At 37.8% G+C, this 17,995-nt stretch overlaps 1 protein-coding gene across 3 annotated transcripts in view; it reads left to right on the forward strand.

Annotated features, from left to right (window-relative positions):
• The window catches only part of ADCY8 (adenylate cyclase 8), a 229,091-nt gene that overhangs the window by 44,755 nt on the left and 166,341 nt on the right, over positions 1-17,995 (forward strand). For all 3 annotated transcript variants that reach the window (XM_059901676.1, XM_059901677.1, XM_059901678.1), the window contains exon 2: positions 5,726-5,875. In XM_059901676.1, the coding sequence (XP_059757659.1) occupies positions 5,726-5,875 (150 nt within the window). The remainder of the gene's footprint in view (positions 1-5,725; positions 5,876-17,995) is intronic.

The following is a 17,995-nucleotide window of genomic DNA, read 5'->3' on the forward strand; positions in this document are numbered from 1 at the left end:
GGAGAAATGGTATGAAATGAGTTTGAAGAAGATCAAGCAGGCTTTATTGTCATGATGAGGAGTTTGCATTTTTCTCTTTTCTAACAGTACATTTATCAACCTGTTTATTTAAAAATCTATGTATTAGAATAGGTACCACACTCGCATGTAAAAATGTGAACGGTAGAGATTATAAATTTAGGCTTCAGTTTCTGTCCCCAGAGTTATCCAGTACCTTACGGAAAGAGTCTATGCATAGAAAAATGATAGCAAATATTAGTCCTTTATTTTTTTCCCCCACTTAATAGTATATATTGGAATGTTCTGTGTTAGTATACAGAAAATTTCCATGTTTTTATCTACATACATATTCAGTTGTATGGCTTTATAATTTAACCAATCCTCTCTTTATGGCCATTTAGATTCTTTCCAATTGTGTGCTTTTACAAAGAATGCTGTGATAGCCTTTGATCTTTGCCCCTGGAGCTACACCAATATGGAGTTACTGAGCTGATGAGTATGAATTGATGAATGTCAATTTTGATAGATATTGCCAAACTCACGGATTCACCAAATAGGTATAAGAGTGACTATTTCCCCCACAACCTAGCCAGAGTAATGTGTTATCAAATTGTTTATCTTTGACAATTTGACTGGTAAAAAATGGAGTCATGTGCTATCTCATATATTCACAAACAATGTATTATTTTAGTTTACTTGTTTTTGAACTTACTGTCATTAGAATCACACTTTTTTCAATATTGTTTTATCTATTTTGATTCATACAATAATAGATTTATTGTCACCACTGAGTAGTATTTAATTATTTTAATACATCCTAAAATATCCATTCTACTATTGGTGGACATTCAGATTATTTCCAGTTTCAAGCCCTTGTAGAAAACGCTGTTCTTAACATTCTTGGGCATGTCTCCTGGGCCATATTTGCAAAGATGGCTCTGGGTATGGAGGGGAAAGGTGCAGCTTAGCAAGGTACAAATTAAACATTGTGCAGAGTCTAAGTAGCAATGTCAATTCACATTGCCAACAGCATCCTTGCTGATTTGATAACACCCTACTATTTTTTTTTTTTTTTCTTTCTGGAGCCAACAGGGTAGATGTGGAAAGGGTGTGGATTTTAACTTAGAGTTCCTCGATTGTTGCACTTACTTTCATATTGATAGTCTCTTGTCTTGGAAGTACCTGCTTATTTTTCGCCCTGTATTCTATTGGATTGTTTTTATTTTTTATAGATTTATACAAGTTCTTCATATGAGCTGAAAATTAATTTTTGCTAGTTATAAATGTTGCAAATATCTCTTCTTATAGTTTTTTCCATTTTATTTATGTTGTCTTTCAATGAATAGAAATGCTTTATTTTAATTTTGTCAAATGTATTAATCTATTTTTTTGGTTTGTATTCTTTGTGTTTTATTTTAAAAATCTATCACAGTAGTAAAAGTATTCTCCTAGATTGTCTTCTAAAATTTCATATTTGTTCCTTTCATATTTAAGACTTTAATCCACCTACAATGTATTTCTATGTATTGGATTAGGCAGGGATTTACTTTTACTTTGTTTCCCAGGTGAATAACAAACTGTTCTAACACCCTTTGTTCAAAAGTCCCTCTTTTCTCCTTATAACTACAAAGCATGATTATCAAGTTTGTGTGTTTATGTTTCTGGGCTCTCTATTCACATCCACTGGTCAATTTGTATATCCCCATGTAAATACCATGAAGTCTTAATCACTGCAATGTTATAACAAGTCTGTTACCTGGTACGGCAAGTCTCCCATTTTGTTCTCCTTTAAGAATATCTTATGTATTCCTTTTTTTTTTTTTTAAACATCTTTATTGGAGTATAATTGCTTTACATTGTTGTGTTAGTTTCTGCTGTATAATAAAGTGAATCAGCTATACGTATACATATATCCCCATAAGAATATCTTATGTATTCTTGACTCTTTGATCTTCTATACAAATTTTAGAATCATCTTGAATTCCACTGGGGGTAAAAATACCTACCAAGTTTTGAAATCTTTACTATAGCAATTGTTTCATCTTACAGCATAACATGGTGTATAACCCTCCATCTGGGTCTTATTTGATTACTTTAAATTCAATTTCATTATTTTCTCTGTTAAGTTCATTTTCTATCTTTTTGTCATGGTTGTGTTAGAAATGCAATTAGCATTTTATTTTGACTTTATATCCAACGTCTTTGTTAGATTCTTATTAATCCTAGTAATTTTTCTGTAGAGACTTTCAGATATTCCACATAGATAATTATCTGCAAAAATGAAAGTGTATTTCTTCCTTTCCAAGTTTTATCACCTTTATTTTGTTTCTGTTTTTGTCTTACTGAGATAGCTGGAATTTGAGAATGATGTTGAATACATTTGGAGATAACTGTTATCCTGGCCTTTAAGCAAATGTTTTTAACCTTTTATCATTGAGTAAGTTGTTCATTTTAGGTGTTCTTGTCTTTGTTTCTGTAGATATTCTGCAAAGTGATTAAGAAAGTTTACTTCTAATCTCCACATTTTTTTAAATGAAAGAATATTGAATTTCATCAATGCTGTTTCATCTCAGTGGGATGATTATATGTTTTCTTTAAAGCTGTAAATGTGGTGAATTGCATTAGTTGATTGGACAATGTTAAACTATCCTCAAATTCCTGGGATAAATTTAATGTAGTCAAACTGAATTATTTTTTCTATGTATTGATGGATTTGATTTAGTAATATTATGTGTAGGAATTTTCCTTCATGTTCATGAGTGAGATTTATCTGTTAATTACCTTTATGCACCAACTTTATTGGTTATGGTAGCAGGATGCTGCTAGCCTTATAACCTGAGTTGGAGAATATTCTCTATTTTCCTACTCTCTGGATGAGATTATGAAATATTTAAGTTATTTCTTCAACATGTGTTTGTAGAATGCTTTGATGAAGCCATCTGGGCCTGTTGCTTTCCTTGTGGAAAGATATTTAATTATGACTGCATTTATTTAATTTTTCTCTTGTCTTCTTGAGTTAGTTTTGATAAAGATATATTTTAAGAAATATATAATTCCATTTATGATTTTCATTAGCATTAAACTTCATAATATATTTTATTATCTATTAATTTCTGCCATATATTTAAATTCTCATTTTCTATTCTTAATATTGCTTGTTTGAACCTTTTCTCTTTTTTCTTTATTAAGCTTCTAAGAAGTGCTACTGTTTTATTAGTCCTTTCAGAAAAAAGACTTTTGACTTTATTGAACCTCTGTATTTTATATTTGGTTTTTATTTCATTAATTTCAGCTCCTTTCTTATTTTTTTCCTTTTACATACTTTGGATTTATCTGTTTTTTGTTTTTTGCTAAACCTTTAAGTTGAATGGCTGGCACTTTCATTTTCAGCCTTTCTTCTTTCTTTTTTTTTTTTTTTTAATTTTTATTAGAGTATAGTTGATTTACAATGTTTTGTTGGTTTCAGGTGTACAGCAAAATGAATCAGTTATATATATACTCTTCTTTTTCTAATGAAGCATTTATTATTATGTATTCCTTGGTGAGGACTACTAAGTTTTTTTCAGTAGTATTTTCATTATTCTTTAGCTATGCATATTTTCCATCATGATATATTTTTAGATCCATGAATTATTTAGAAATATTTTTAATTTCTAAACATATGGTATTCTTTTAGTTATCTTTTAAATTGCTTTGTAACTTGATATTATTGTAGTCATTGACTGTGGTTACATGATACTAGTTCTTTGAAATTTGCTGAGGCTAACTTCAGGTCCTATCATAAAATCATATTTTACAAATATTCAATATGTGCCTAAAAAAGAATTTGTACTATTTAACTTGCATACTATGTTCCATTTCAAGGTTGCTAATTGTATGAGCTGTTCAAGTTGTTTCTATCTTTGTTGATTTTTTAAAAATCTTTATCTATTAACTGCTGAAAATTGTGTTAAAATAGACCATTATAGTGGTAGATTTATAAATAATTCCATAGATTTATGTCTTACTTTGTATTGGGTGTTTTGAGGCTATATTGTTAAATGTGTCCAAGTTCATACTTTTTATATCTTCCTGATGAATTAAACCTTTTATACTTTCATAGTGACCCTATTTATCTCTAATGATTTTCCTTAAATTCTCTTTAATATGTATTTACACAGCAAAACCAGCTTTATTTTGTTTTGATTTGCAAACTTTTTATATCATTATATTTTAGCAATGCATTTCTTTTATCTAACTGAAAATCATTATCATAACTGGAGAGTATGTCCCTTATATATAACATTTTAGTCTGACTGCTTTTCATATTGTCTTTGGTTTGTTGATATAGCTTCAAGCTTATTGACTCTTTTTTCTGTCATCTAAATTCTGCTGTTAATATCATTCAGTAAAATTTTAATTTCAGGTATTGTGTTTTTCAGTTCTAGAATTTCCATTTTGTGTGTGTGGTTTCTATTTCTCTGCTGATATTTCCTATCTTTGCATTAATTACTAGCATATTTACCCTTATATCATTGAGCAAAGTTGTAAGAGCTACTGTGTTTTTTGTTTGCTACTTCCAACGCCCAGGTCAGATCAGAACAGGTCTATGTCAATTATCTTTTCCCTTGAGAAGGGGTCACATTTTTATGTATATGCCCATGTCACATAATTTCGTGTTATGTTCAGGACATTGTGGATGTTACGTGATTAAGACTCTGGATTGTCTTACATTGTTCTGGAAATTGTGGTTTTTGTTTTGTTGTGTTGTGTTTTAGAAAGTGGTTAACTTGGTTGGTATCAAATGACAATCTTTGTCTTTTGAAATGCAGTTCAAATCTCAGTTCAATTCTTTTATCATCAACTCAATCATTTGCTGTTTGCCCTGTGCATATGTGGTTCAGGGAAGAGTTTATATAGGAATTTAAGGTACCCCCTCACTGGTTCTCTTCTTTGGGGGCTTTTCCTCTTACTCTTCAGCAGCCATAGTTGTTTTGAACTCTGTTCTTTGCTTCTTCAGGCCACTTAGGTTTTCTATTGGAGTTTTTCTCCCCTACACTATACTGAGTGTTACCTGCCCACAAGCTAAAGCCATAAAAATCAAGAAGTCCACACTATGCTGTTTCTTTCTTCCAAGTGTTGACTCCCTTCCAGAATCTGCCTGCTTTTCTTCACTAGAGAGAAGTTTGGAAGGGGGCAAATGTGAAAGTACAAAGTTTAATGTAAGAGTCCAGCCAGGAGATTTTGGCACCTAGGAGATGGGTAACGGCAATGGAGATGGAAAGCAGTAGACAAATATGACATCTTCTCTTGAGTTAGGAACATCAGGACTTAGATGCTACTCAAGAAAAACTGGGTACCAAAGTCAAAATACAGTAGTACCGTTAAACTAACACCTTTCCTGTTTTTTATTCATCTCTTTCTCTTCTTCTCACCTGGTTCCCCAACCCCTTAAGAAGAGGAAGAGAGAAGAAGCTGCTCTCTTTTACTTGAGGTTTCCAATCCGAGTTCAAATTCAAACTTGGGGAGAAAGAAGATTTAAATTGGATCGAGTGGTTGAGGGAGGTCTGAGGAGATGAGTTGACCCCAAGACCTGAATGAAGGTTCTACTAACCTGCTACTAAACGTTTGGATTACTACGTTAAGATTTACATTGGAAATTTTTATTTATTTACTTTTTCTCTTTGCCTGCCAACAGCTCTTGTTTTAACCACCTGACTGGGCTATGTCTGTATTTCTGTTTTAGGTTGTGGCCCAGGCAGTGTTATTCATGTGTATGAACACGGCTGGAATCTTTATCAGTTACCTGTCAGACCGGGCCCAGCGCCAAGCCTTCCTGGAGACGCGGAGGTGTGTGGAAGCCAGGCTGCGCCTAGAGACGGAAAACCAAAGACAGGTACCAACTGGAAGGGCCATATGCCCTGGTTGTCACCTAGCCAGTCTCTGAATTACATGGAGCTTTTCTCTCCCCAAACACGTCCTGACTTGCAAGTGTTCTTTCAGAGTTTCTGTCATGGGATTCCAGAGTCTAAGATATTAGGCTGGCCAAAAAGTTCTCTCGGATGTTTCCATACGCTCTTATGGAAGTAGTTATGTTAGACTCACGGGTCCAAGTGAGTTCATCTGATTCGCCACACTCAATTAATTGTTCCCCACAAGAAATAAAATGATTCTAGACATAAAGCGATTTTCTGACACTTTTCACTGACATCTGTATTTGTGGACAAGGCCATGGTTTCTGAAAACCATAAGCATTCTCATCTTTGACTCTCCTTTTTTTCAAACTATAAATTGCTATTTCAAATAAATTCTTTACTACATAGCAATTCAAATTACAGGAAGCTCAGAGGAAAATCTTTTACATGTGTAGTTCCTAATACCTCATCCTGATGTTCAGAAGACATCATTGAACACAGTAAATTTTATGGAACATGATACCAATCCCAGGATAGGGGGTGCAGAAAAGAAAGCAAGTTGGTTCAAGGTGGAGACCATGAGTTTTAGTTGGAGGAGGTTAAGATAAAGGAGTTTCTTGGACATCCTGATTCGGTGGATGTTATAAGGTTTTAAAAAATAGCTTTGGCATCAAATGATATGTTTCCTCAAAATAAAATTAGCTTTCAAAAAAGTAAAGATTTGCTGCTATTAAAATTATTCATATATTAAAAATTAATGCATATATTTGCCTCTGAAAGTAATGTTCAAATAGGAATAACAGGAATGTGTTAAAATTGCTTATAGAATGAGCATATTTTACGTTCAACATGTTTATATGCTCTTGGGAATCCTATGCTCAATAGATTTATTAGTTCTGCCACACCAGGCTCTTTTTTAAAGTTATGTCTATGGACACACGCTTGTTATTTTAAGCTTTATGCCATAATGGTTTGAGAAATTATAAAGAAAGTAGCTTCAAATAATGCAACATTTTTTTCATTTTAACCTGATCAAACCATCAGTAAAACATGGATCTTTAGAGTGAACAAAACCAGGTCTGTGTGATAATGAAGAAGGTGAACAGGTAGGGTGCAACCTGACAAAACTCAGCTCCCACTGCCATATGTTATTGCCAGGGGCACAGAGGAAACTACTGAAGTTCCAGAACTTACATGGATTTCATAGGCTTCAGAATTAGGACGTTTCTAAGTTGAAGCCTAAAACAATTATGGAACCTCCTAATAGATTTATTGTAGTTGCCCTGAACATCACTATAAAATAATTTAGAAAAATAACTTTAAGAAAGAATCACCTTGTACAATAAACATCTCCCAGTATCTCCCAGGATATATATACATATACACTGTGTTCTTCTGCAAAACAGAGCAATTGCCAGACTGGCACGTCACTCTTTCCATGGGATCTATGCCAATTCAGACAGTGCTGCTGTATTAATAATTCATCAACTGTTCTTGACGCTCTGTCACAACCAGAACTTCAGTTGTGGATAAGTTGTCTGGGAAGCTCAGTCTTTTATTTAATGTATATGAGATATTGGAGACACTGAAAATGATGGCCTTATCATACTCATAAGGCTTTTCTTCTTTTCCCATTCTTCAAGTTCAGTGTCTTAGAGTCACTATGATATAGTACTCTAACACGGCGAAGGGAGCTTCCTCCATCCTCTCTAATCTTTACTTTTCTTAAAGTTGATGGAAGGAAGAAGAAAATGATACGCAGAGGTGAGAACAAGTGACAACTCGAATGTGGTGGAAAGTTCGCTAGAATTCATGCCGCAGCCATATTACCTCCTAGTTGGCCACCTAAACCACTTAACTCTCAGTCCTAGGTTCCTCAACCATACTTGGGACAATATCTTTTATTTCAGCATTGTGTTTGCCTCAAATAAGGTGACATATATAAAGCAATACAAAACTATAAGTCAGCCTCATTTTTTTTATAGATGACATACAAGAAGAGGCTCTTTTGGTGGAAGGTTCTTTGCTCTGAGGATTAAGTAAAATATGCTGTTGGTGTGTTGTAGTCCTGTGTGTACAATTCTGATAAAGTATTTGTGGTATATCGGCCACCCTCTTTCCCTCCCGTGCTAGTATCTAAGCTAACTGGCTCTGTATCATTCAGTGCTAAAGTTACTTTCCATTGATATTGATCTCTGATTCAGGTTTCCATTATCCCTGAGAACTTCCTCAGTGGTAGATGGGCAGAGAAGGCACAGGCTTTCAAATGAGACTGCCCAGGATTTGAAATCTTTCCTTAGTTGCTTACTCTCCTAGTGAACTTGAGCAAGCTCTGAGTCTTAGCTCTTCCATCTGCAGCATGGGGATAATAATACCCTTCCTGAAGAGGCTCCTTAATGGTTAGAAATATTGTGTGCAGAGCCCTTGCAGCTCAGTGAAGAGTTTTTACTAGCATGATGGTGTACAATGATTTATATGAATCAGCCAGCATAGCTCAATCCCAAGAGGACTCATTTGAGAACATGTTATGGATTGGCTTGTCTCAGGTGAAACCCCGGTTGAAAGTTATTCATACAGAAGGAAATCAGGATGGTGGTTCTCCTCAGGTATACAGTGATCAGAACTCAGCATTAGACTCTGGATATTTTAAATGTCATTCAGAAATCCAACTCCATTTACATCTTCAGAGCTAATTATAATACTGCAACTGTTAGAAATTCTATATCATGTGAAGGAAAACATTGCAAGGGCCTAAGTGACAGCAGATCCTTTTTCCTTAGGAGATTATCTCAAGGGTGACTAAATTGCGTTTTATTTTTGCACTTGCATACAGAACCAAGAGGTCTTATTCTACAGAAATGTTCAAGTTTTGTAGGATTTTTTTCAAGAACTGGCTTTCTCCAAACGTATGGACACCAAGGGGGGAAAACCGCGGTGGGGTGGGGATGGTGGTGTGCTGAATTGGGCGATTGGGATTGACATGTATACACTGATATGTATAAAATTGATGACTGATTAAAAAAAAAGCATTACATGTATGTTGTCAAATATATCAGTTTTTTCCTTTAAAAAAAAAAAGAACTGGCTTTCTCATGTGGTAGAATACAAAGGAAATATTTAAATGACTTAATATGTTCATCAATGACTTAATTCATTTATTGAGGATCTATTATGTGCCATGAGCTTTGCTGGACCCTGGGACTATAATGGTGACTAGCAATCAATTCCTGGTCTTGCATAGTTTATGGACAGAGATGGACAACTACACAGACACCTATATGGTCTTTGGGTTCTACCTAAACTGAAGGTTGATAGAAGGTTAGCTAAAAGAAATGATGCCTGAGTTGACTTATGAATAGGATTTAAAACTCAATAGAGAAGCAGTAAAGAGTATGGCATGAAGGTCTCAAACAAAACATATAAACATCTTGAAGGAAGAGAGAACACTGTCAGGGCACTTATAAGCACTCCCATGATGATTCATTTATTTATTCATCCACCCATTCATGGTGGAATTACAGAGACAAGTAACTCAGTCTCTCCTCTGGATTGGATGAATAGAATTTTAATTAGCGGAAGAGAAGGAAGAAAGAATTATCAAAGGTACTGATGACAAGATATATATGATCTGATGAAGGCTGGCAACATTGGGAAGCAGGTTTCCTCTGATACTTCACAGCAAAGTTGTGTACTTTCTTGAGTACACTGCACTTTTCCACTCGGGGAAAATATCTACTTACTGAGTGTTAACCTGTGCAGTAGGCATTGTTCAATGTGCTCTGTATGTCAAAATGAGCAAAATCTATTACAGATCTCTCTTACAGCATGCCACGCTGGATCTGAATCACTGCATGCCTGTTTGTTAGGATAAACTGTCCCTTAAGAGTGACCTATGGCAGCAGTTTCTGAAAACCAGTGAGGAATAAATGGTTCTGAAATGACTGAGATTGTCAATATTTAATAATAATGGTTACTAATCATTTTTCCAAAGAAAAATTGCCAAGCAATAGCTAAAGGATAAGTGGCACATGAGCCATGCTTCCTCTTGCTTGGTGGGTCCCACACCATGATGAGATACTTGAAGTCCTGAGAATCAGGCTTTTTCCTTGGATAACCTGAAGTTGCAGGCATTGTTCTTAAGGTCGAGAGCAAGCAGACAGGAGGAACCAGCAAATGCTAAAACTCTTTGCTCAAGGTCTCTTCTAAACTAGGTTTTTAACAAAGTTCCTTGAAGGTGACTCTCCACTTTACCATAACCCTGTTCCCTCCCATAGCACCTGGCACAATACCAGGAAGAAACTACTGAATGGGCCCAAATGTTGACATTTTTAATTTAGATGATCGGCTTCGAGAAGTTGAGCACATATTGGCTCTTTTTTTCTGGGAGGCAAGGACTTGGCCTTTTTCTTTTTTTTTAACAATTTTGTCATCACTTGTAACTAGCACAGGGCATACTAAGTATCCCTTACCTGTCTGGTCTCTTGGTCTCCATCCCCAAAGCCTGGTCTGGTTCAGAACCAGTACACCGTAGGTGTCAAAAGCAAAATCTCCAATGTCTGGAAGATCTGGATTCCATTCCTACTTCCTGTGCTTCCTGGCTGTAGGGACTTAGGCAAACTACTCTCCTCTTAAGACCTTGATTTTGTGGGCGTAAGATGATCATAATGATCCTACCTTCCTCCAGGGTTGTGGTGAGATTAAGGATGAACAGTTCTCAGCCCAAGGCAGAGGATGCCCTCAAGGCATATTAGAGAGGATGCTGTGATGACGATGACATTGATGTCACTCTTCTCTGCAGGAAAACCCTTCAGCGGTAACATTCCCTCCAAGATAAAATTCACACCCCCATGCATGACCCAACAGGTCCTCCAGGATCTACCCGTTTTACTCTCTCCTCACATCCCTTTCTGCCTCCTTGTCACACACACGAAACCAAATGACCATCAGCTCCCTGAACTGCTATTTCCCTACTCTGTGTCATGTGGTTCTTTCAGCCTAGAAAGCCACCTCCCTCTCGTTAACTTTCAGAGTAATGTCTCTAGCCTGGATATACCGTTCCAGCATCCCTTGCTCAGTGAGGCTTGCTTGTTGAGTTGAAATGTTTTTCTTATACTTCCAACATGCCTTAAAGTTAACTGTATCATAGAACCTGTCATACTTTATAATGTTTACTAGTCTGCATTTCTCTTTTTCCATGGCCAATAAGGACTACTTAAAGGCAGCTATTCTACATGATTCATCTGATTCTCTGGTATTTATCCAGCACAATGGCTGAAATATAAGATCTTCTGATTAACATTTTATTTAACTGAGTTATGTTGAATTCAAATTTTGGCTCCTTTCACTTCCACCTAAACCAGGGTCATGTTGTAATAATTCTTCTGTATAAAAGTAAAGAGACTTGGGACTTCTCTGGTGGTCCAGTGTTTAAGACTCCACACTTCCACTGCAGGGGGTTCCGGTTTGATCCCTGGTCAGGGAACTAAGATCCCACATGCCACGTGGCATGGCCAAAAAAAAAAAAATAGTAAAGAGACTTGTGCACGCTGTGATCCCCATTAAAAATTTGGAGGAGGACTCATCTAATTCAGGAGAGCCTGGGACAGGATGAGAACGTGTCTTTTTTTTTTTTTTTTTAACATCTTTATTGGAGTAAAATTGCTTTACAATGGTGTGTCAGTTTCTGCTTTATAACAAAGTGAATCAGTTATACATATAAATATGTCCCCATATCTCTTCCCTCTTGCATCTCCCTCCCTCCCACCCTCCCTATCCCACCCCTCTAGGTGGTCACAAAGCACCGAGCTGATCTCTCTGTGCTATGCGGCTGCTTCCCACTATTTGTAGTGAGGTGGATGGAGTTAGAGTCTGTCATACAGAGTGAAGTAAGTCAGAAAGAGAAAAACAAATACAGTATGCTAACACATATATATGGAATCGAAGGAAAAAAAAAAAGTTCATGAAAACCTAGTGGTAAGACGGGAATAAAGACACAGACCTACTAGAGAATGGACTTGAGGATATGGGGAGGGGGAAGGGTAAGCTGGGACAAAGTGAGAGAGTGGCATGGACATATATACACTACCAAACATAAAATAGAGAAAGTGTCTTATACAGACCTGTGAAAGGAATTTTCCATCTGGAAGCTACGTCTTACAACATCTCTCTTTGGGGAGTTAGATTCTAATTATTGTAGTTTTTGTAATCCCACCTCTCTTGCAAATGATCCAAATGGCCCATATTTGTTTTAAATATTAAAATGAATTAATAGTTTTTCTTTCAGCTTTGAGAATTGCCAAAACCTACTTATGGTAATCATGGCATTTCGAGGTATCTCCGAAGCTCTGAGGGCCCTGGAGTAAAGTTTCTGATGATGCCATATGTTGCAACAGCAGGAAGATTATTATTAAATGCAGCAGATGTTTTCGCTGTATTAAAGCAATTTTGTTTAACTTAAACATCTTTGTCAGACAATATTGGTGTAAGCTAATGGTTTGGACAATAGATTGGGTGAGAAAGTTGGGTTTCTTACAGAGTTTTGAGTTGGTTGTTTGGATGCATGTTGGTGCCCAGTAGCATCTAGGGAAGTGTTTTTTCAAGCTGTAGATAACTGTTACCTAGTAAGGCAGAGCCTTGACATTCATTCATTCAAGGAAGAATCAAAGTTGACCTGGAATTTGCAGAACCTCAGAATATTTGTTTTTTCTGCTCCAGTTAGATAGGTCTTTTCATTATGCGCCAGAAAAACCTTTTTGTGCTATTCTCCTTCTCTTACATTTAAGACCACCCATGTGCCATGAACAAGACCATCATGTTCATCCTTATCTGTTATTAATATATTTCGTATTAACTATTCTCTAGTTTATAGTGGAACATTCTCAGTTTCCTGAATATTCTTCTTATCTTATTACACTCGTGCCTTTGCTTATGCTTTTCCCCCTACCTGGTATAAAATTCCTTTCACCCCTAAACCTTATCCACTCTTCAAAACTCAGCTCAAAGTTCACCTCCTCCACCAAGACCCTCTCTCTTTCACCTAGCTGTGACCTCCTTGAGTGTTTCATTTGTCTATTTCTTTGGGGAATTAATCTCCTTCTACATTCTGCTATGCTCTTGCTGTTATTTTTCCTTCTACACTATAAACTCTTTGAGGATTGGATACGTGTTTCATTTGTGCTCTTCACAATAACTGTGGATCCAAGAGGGGGAAAACTCAAGCTAGGAAGAAAAGCAGAGACAATCAACATTTAATGAGTGCTATAATTGTGTTTGCTAAATGTCCGTTCACTCAAAAATAGATGTGAATAAATAGATTTGGGAAACACTCCCCTCCGATGATGTGATTTTTGGGTCCTTGTCCTTCAAACCAGGCATCTGATCTTTCCTTGACAATTAACAACGTTAACTTCCTCCATCTACCCGTCCAACTTCACTTTTCTCTTATTCCTTCACATAAATGACTTCAGCCTAGGTAGAGTTCTGCCTAAGCAAAATTTTAAAAGCTCTATTTTACCTGGAGGCATCTTCTTGATCATCTTACTCCTTGAAAGCTTCTCTGCCTCTGTGCTCCATTTCTTTCGTAGTTTCATTTCTTTTCTTTCAGGTGTGTTGGGGAGAAAAAGTAAAGTGTTATTCCAATCACCATCCTCACGCAATATATAATACTCCACAACTGTACTGTCCAATAGAATTTCCTGTGATGATTGGAAATATTCTGTATCTTCGTTATCCAAATACCACTAACCCCCGATAACTATTTAGCAGCACATGAAATATAGTTAGTGTGACTGAGGAATTGATTTTTTATTTTAATTCTTTTAAATTTAAAGAACCGTTAGCCATTTTATCTCTTGTTTCTCTTTTGGGGATTTATCATGACTTCAACCATCACTTCTGGATGGTTCCATGTCAGTATCTCTAACACCATGTTCTTTTCTGAGCTCCAGATGCCCATCATCAACATCCTGCCGGACAGCTTCAGCTGCATCTCCCACAGGTACCACTGGCTCAGCCTGTCCTTGATTCTCTCATCCCCCCAAAATGCATTTTCTTTCTCATAGCACTTCCTAGTACCTGATTCATCCACATCAACTGTGGTACCAATTCCTGTTGATGCCATAACCCCATGTATTTTTACTAGCTGTCCCTGTATTTCTTTTTCTAACACTATTTAAGTCCTCCCACAGAATAGCTTCCTAACTGGCGCTAACCAGTTTCTAACTAGTGTGAACTGGTCTAACCACCTGGAGTCGCTCCACCCTAAAATTATTCTGGAAAAAGCAGCTGTGTTTCGCTTCTTCCCATTTTCTTTATGATCTGTGAAATGGGAGACTCTACAAATACATGAGACCTCATGGGAAAGTATGGAGCATGAGCTACTGTTTTCTCTGCATCTCTACTTGTCCCTCTCCATCTCACAGAGGGTGAGAGTCCCGCGTAATGTATTCGTGTCCAAGCCTCATGTGGGGTAAGAATGCGGGTCCTCCTCTCTCCGCCGGGAGCCTGCCCGTGCAGGCTGCTTTCCTCCCCGTAGGGAACCCACTGATTCAGTGAGCCCCACAGTGGCCCAGATGCTCCGTCTCTGGCTGAGGAGCTGTAGCCAATACAAAAAGAAGGCCTAGGACCCCCATTGTTCACTCACTTTGCAGCCGCGGTCCCCATCTTTTTTGCTAGCAATAAAGTGTCTTGATTCCTATCTGCCTCTTGTATCTGTTTCTCAGCAGGTTCACTTGAGAGGTGAGGGATGAAACGAACTCACATCTCAAAACCCCAACACAGAATGTAATGCCTGTCAGGATCATCTTCTTGTGCCCAATTTTGATAAGAGAAGATTTCACACTAAAGCCCCCCGTGGATGGCTACTGCCTGTAGACTCTAAACCAGTCTCATTTGCGCTGTATTACAACCCGTCCACTCCCTGGCTCCTGCCCGACTTTTCAATCATGTCACTTGCTACCACTGTCCTTGTACTGTTACCCGCCATCCAAACCGGTAAACGTGCCCCACACTTCAGTGCCTTTGATTTCTTGCCCTCCAGGTCCAGGCTGTATCCTCCTCTGCCTTTCTCTGTGCCTCAGGAGGCTAACCTTTGTGGATGCATCAACAGGCTCGCCACCTCTAACTGCTGGTCGGGTTTGGACAATGAGAGGCACTGGCTGGAGACTCGAGGATGGGAAGGCAAAGAGGCCATTGGATTTACCTCCCCACTGCCTCCCCGGCTGGATGGTGGACTAACAGTGGTTCCATTTTTCTACCAAAGGCCACAGTTTCTAACAGGCAGCCATTTCCTAAGGCTACAGAATTTTCCAGGCTCCAGGAGTGTTTGTAGCTCCACTCTTCCTAGTTTTGGGGTGCTTGAGCACCCATTGTTGGGTTCCCTAACTCTTTTTTTTAAAAATATTTATTTATTTATTTTTGGCTGTATTAAGTCTTCGTTGCTGCGCGTGGGCTTTCTCTAGTTGCAGCGAGCAGGGGCTACTCTTTGTTGCAGTGCACGGGCTTCTCATTGCGGTGGCTTCTCTTGTTGTGGAGCGTGGGCTCTAGGTGTGCGGGCTTCAGTAGTTGTGGCACAAGGGCTCAGTAGTTGTGGTTCACGAACTTTGTTGCTCCGCGGCATGTGGGATCTTCCCTGACCAGGGCTCGAACCTTGTCCCCTGCATTGGCAGGCGGATTCTCAACCACTGCGCCACCAGGGAAGTCCCTTCCTTAACTCTTTATTAAACTCTTTCATTACACGTTTTGAGGTACCAATTGCATCCCTCCACGATTACCTGCTCTTCCTGTTCCCTTTGCATGAGATGCCCATCTCCCTCCATCTGTGTTTGTGAGACAGTTGAGCAGAGCAGAAAGACAAGGAGTCAGAAAAACTCTGCTCTGTCCAATATAGTAGCCACCAGCCATGTGTGGATATTGAGCACCTGAAATGTGCCTAGTCTAAATTGAGATGTGCTGTGAGCATAAAATACACACCAGATTTTGAAGACAATACCAAGAAAAAAAAAACGAATGCAAATTATCTCATTGATAACTTTTTACATATTGATTACATGCTGATTACACATGGAAATGATATACTTGGGGTATACAAGATTAAATAGAATATACCATTGACATGAATTTCAACTGTTTCTTTTTCCTTTTTTATGTGTGCACTAAGAATTTTTTAATTCCATAGGCGGCTCATATTCTATTTCTACTGGACAGTGCCAGCTTAGATGCTCAGCCCATGTCAATTTCCAACTTGCTCTTGTGACTTGGAACAACTTGTCGAATCACTTTGTGCATGTTTCCTCATCTCTCAATTAGAAATGATAATGCATACCCTAACCCACGGGGGCATTCTGAGAGACAAATAACTTATGTTATTTGCCTGAAAAAGTGTTATTTCAACTATAAAGGACTCCACAAATGTTAGGGCTATTTCTGAGAAAATCTCGCCAACACCCCAAACCGATGCTGAGATGTCTTCCCTTTAGAAAGCCTCCTCTGCAGTTTCCAGTCATGAGCTACTTCTTTTTCCTTGGCACTTAGATATTTTTACTTAACATGGGTTCTTGTCACACTGCCTAGTGTTACAGTTAGCACCATGATCCCCTCTGTCAGTAAGATTTTGAGCAGTGAGCAGACACGCAGTGCTAATGGCCTTTGAGCCTCCTGGCAGCTGACTTCACTCAAAGGATTTGTGTTTACCCCCTTGCAACTCTTGCAACCATCTGGCTGCCTAGTTCTTTGCAATCTTTCTAGCACATTATTTGCAACTTCTGGCATGGCAGGAAGAGTGAAAGCTTTGCAGAAGAACAAACCTGGATTTGATTGCTAGTTCCAACTCCGTGTCTGGGTGACCTTGGGTGCACCACTTAAACTCTCTGAACGTTGGATCCTTTATCTGTCAAAAATGATAATCTCTCAAGGTTGCTGTGAGGAAATTAAGCAATATAGATGAGAGTTGGGCATCATAGTTGGTCCTTGAACTGTTGGACCACCTGGGCCACAGCCTGAGTTTTACAACAGAACACGCTCCGATTCTAGTAACTATAGTTTTTCTTCTTGCTATTTGTGTTCTTATATCTGGCATCCCTGTGCAGTACTAATTTAAAATACTCTCCTTGACTCCAAGAGAGGCCATGATTCTGCACTCATTTGCATACTATTAACATTTCCAGAGGCAGTTCAGATAGAAGAAATCAGTCACCATCATTGCCCTCAAAACCTTTGATCCAGCCGGGAGAAGCTGAAGAGCAGCCGAACAGCCGTGTGGGGACCTTTTATCTCATAAATCTGTCCGGGGAGTTTTGACTAAAGAAATTGGAATTGGAAACTTAACACAACCTAATAACTTTAATGCTGAAGGGAAGGTATGATTTGTAGCCTGGAGATAGTTGAAGGCACATTTCAAAAGTGGTAGTAGAATAAACGAGGAGAAAAATAAAATATGTATTTTTAAAAAAGAATCCATGCTTAAAATAGTTTATTTCAGCTGGATGTGAGTATGGGTTCATTGATGGGAATTCTATACTCTCTATTTTGCATAAACCACACTCAAAATGGATTGACCATAAAAGAGGGCAAATAATTTAAAAATACTTTTAGAGCAATCTGAGGACAGAACCATTGTAGAATTTTCTTTGTTTCCCGTCTTTTGCAAATTTCATGCCCACACCTAAATTTAAAAGCATTTTTTAATAAGGAAACTGAGAATTTCTTTAAAGATGATACAGATAGGTGGAGAGATATACCATGTTCTTGGATTGGAAGAATCAACATTGTGAAAATGACTATATTACCTAAAGCAATCTACCGATTCAATGCAATCCCCATCAAACTACCAATGGCATTTTTCACAGAACTAGAACAAAAAATTTCACAATTTGTATGGAAACACAAAAGACCCTGAATAGCCAAAGCAATCTTGAGAAAGAAAAACGGAGCTGGAGGAATCAGGCTCCCTGACTTCAGACTATACTACAAAGCTACAGTAATCAAGACAGTATGGTACTGGCACAAAAACAGAAATATAGATCAATGGAACAGGATAGAAAGCCCAGAGATAAACCCACGCACACATGGTCACCTTATCCTTGATAAAGGAGGCAAGAATATAC

The sequence above is a fragment of the Balaenoptera ricei genome, chromosome 17 (genome assembly GCF_028023285.1).
Source record: "Balaenoptera ricei isolate mBalRic1 chromosome 17, mBalRic1.hap2, whole genome shotgun sequence".
NCBI lineage: Eukaryota > Metazoa > Chordata > Mammalia > Artiodactyla > Balaenopteridae > Balaenoptera > Balaenoptera ricei.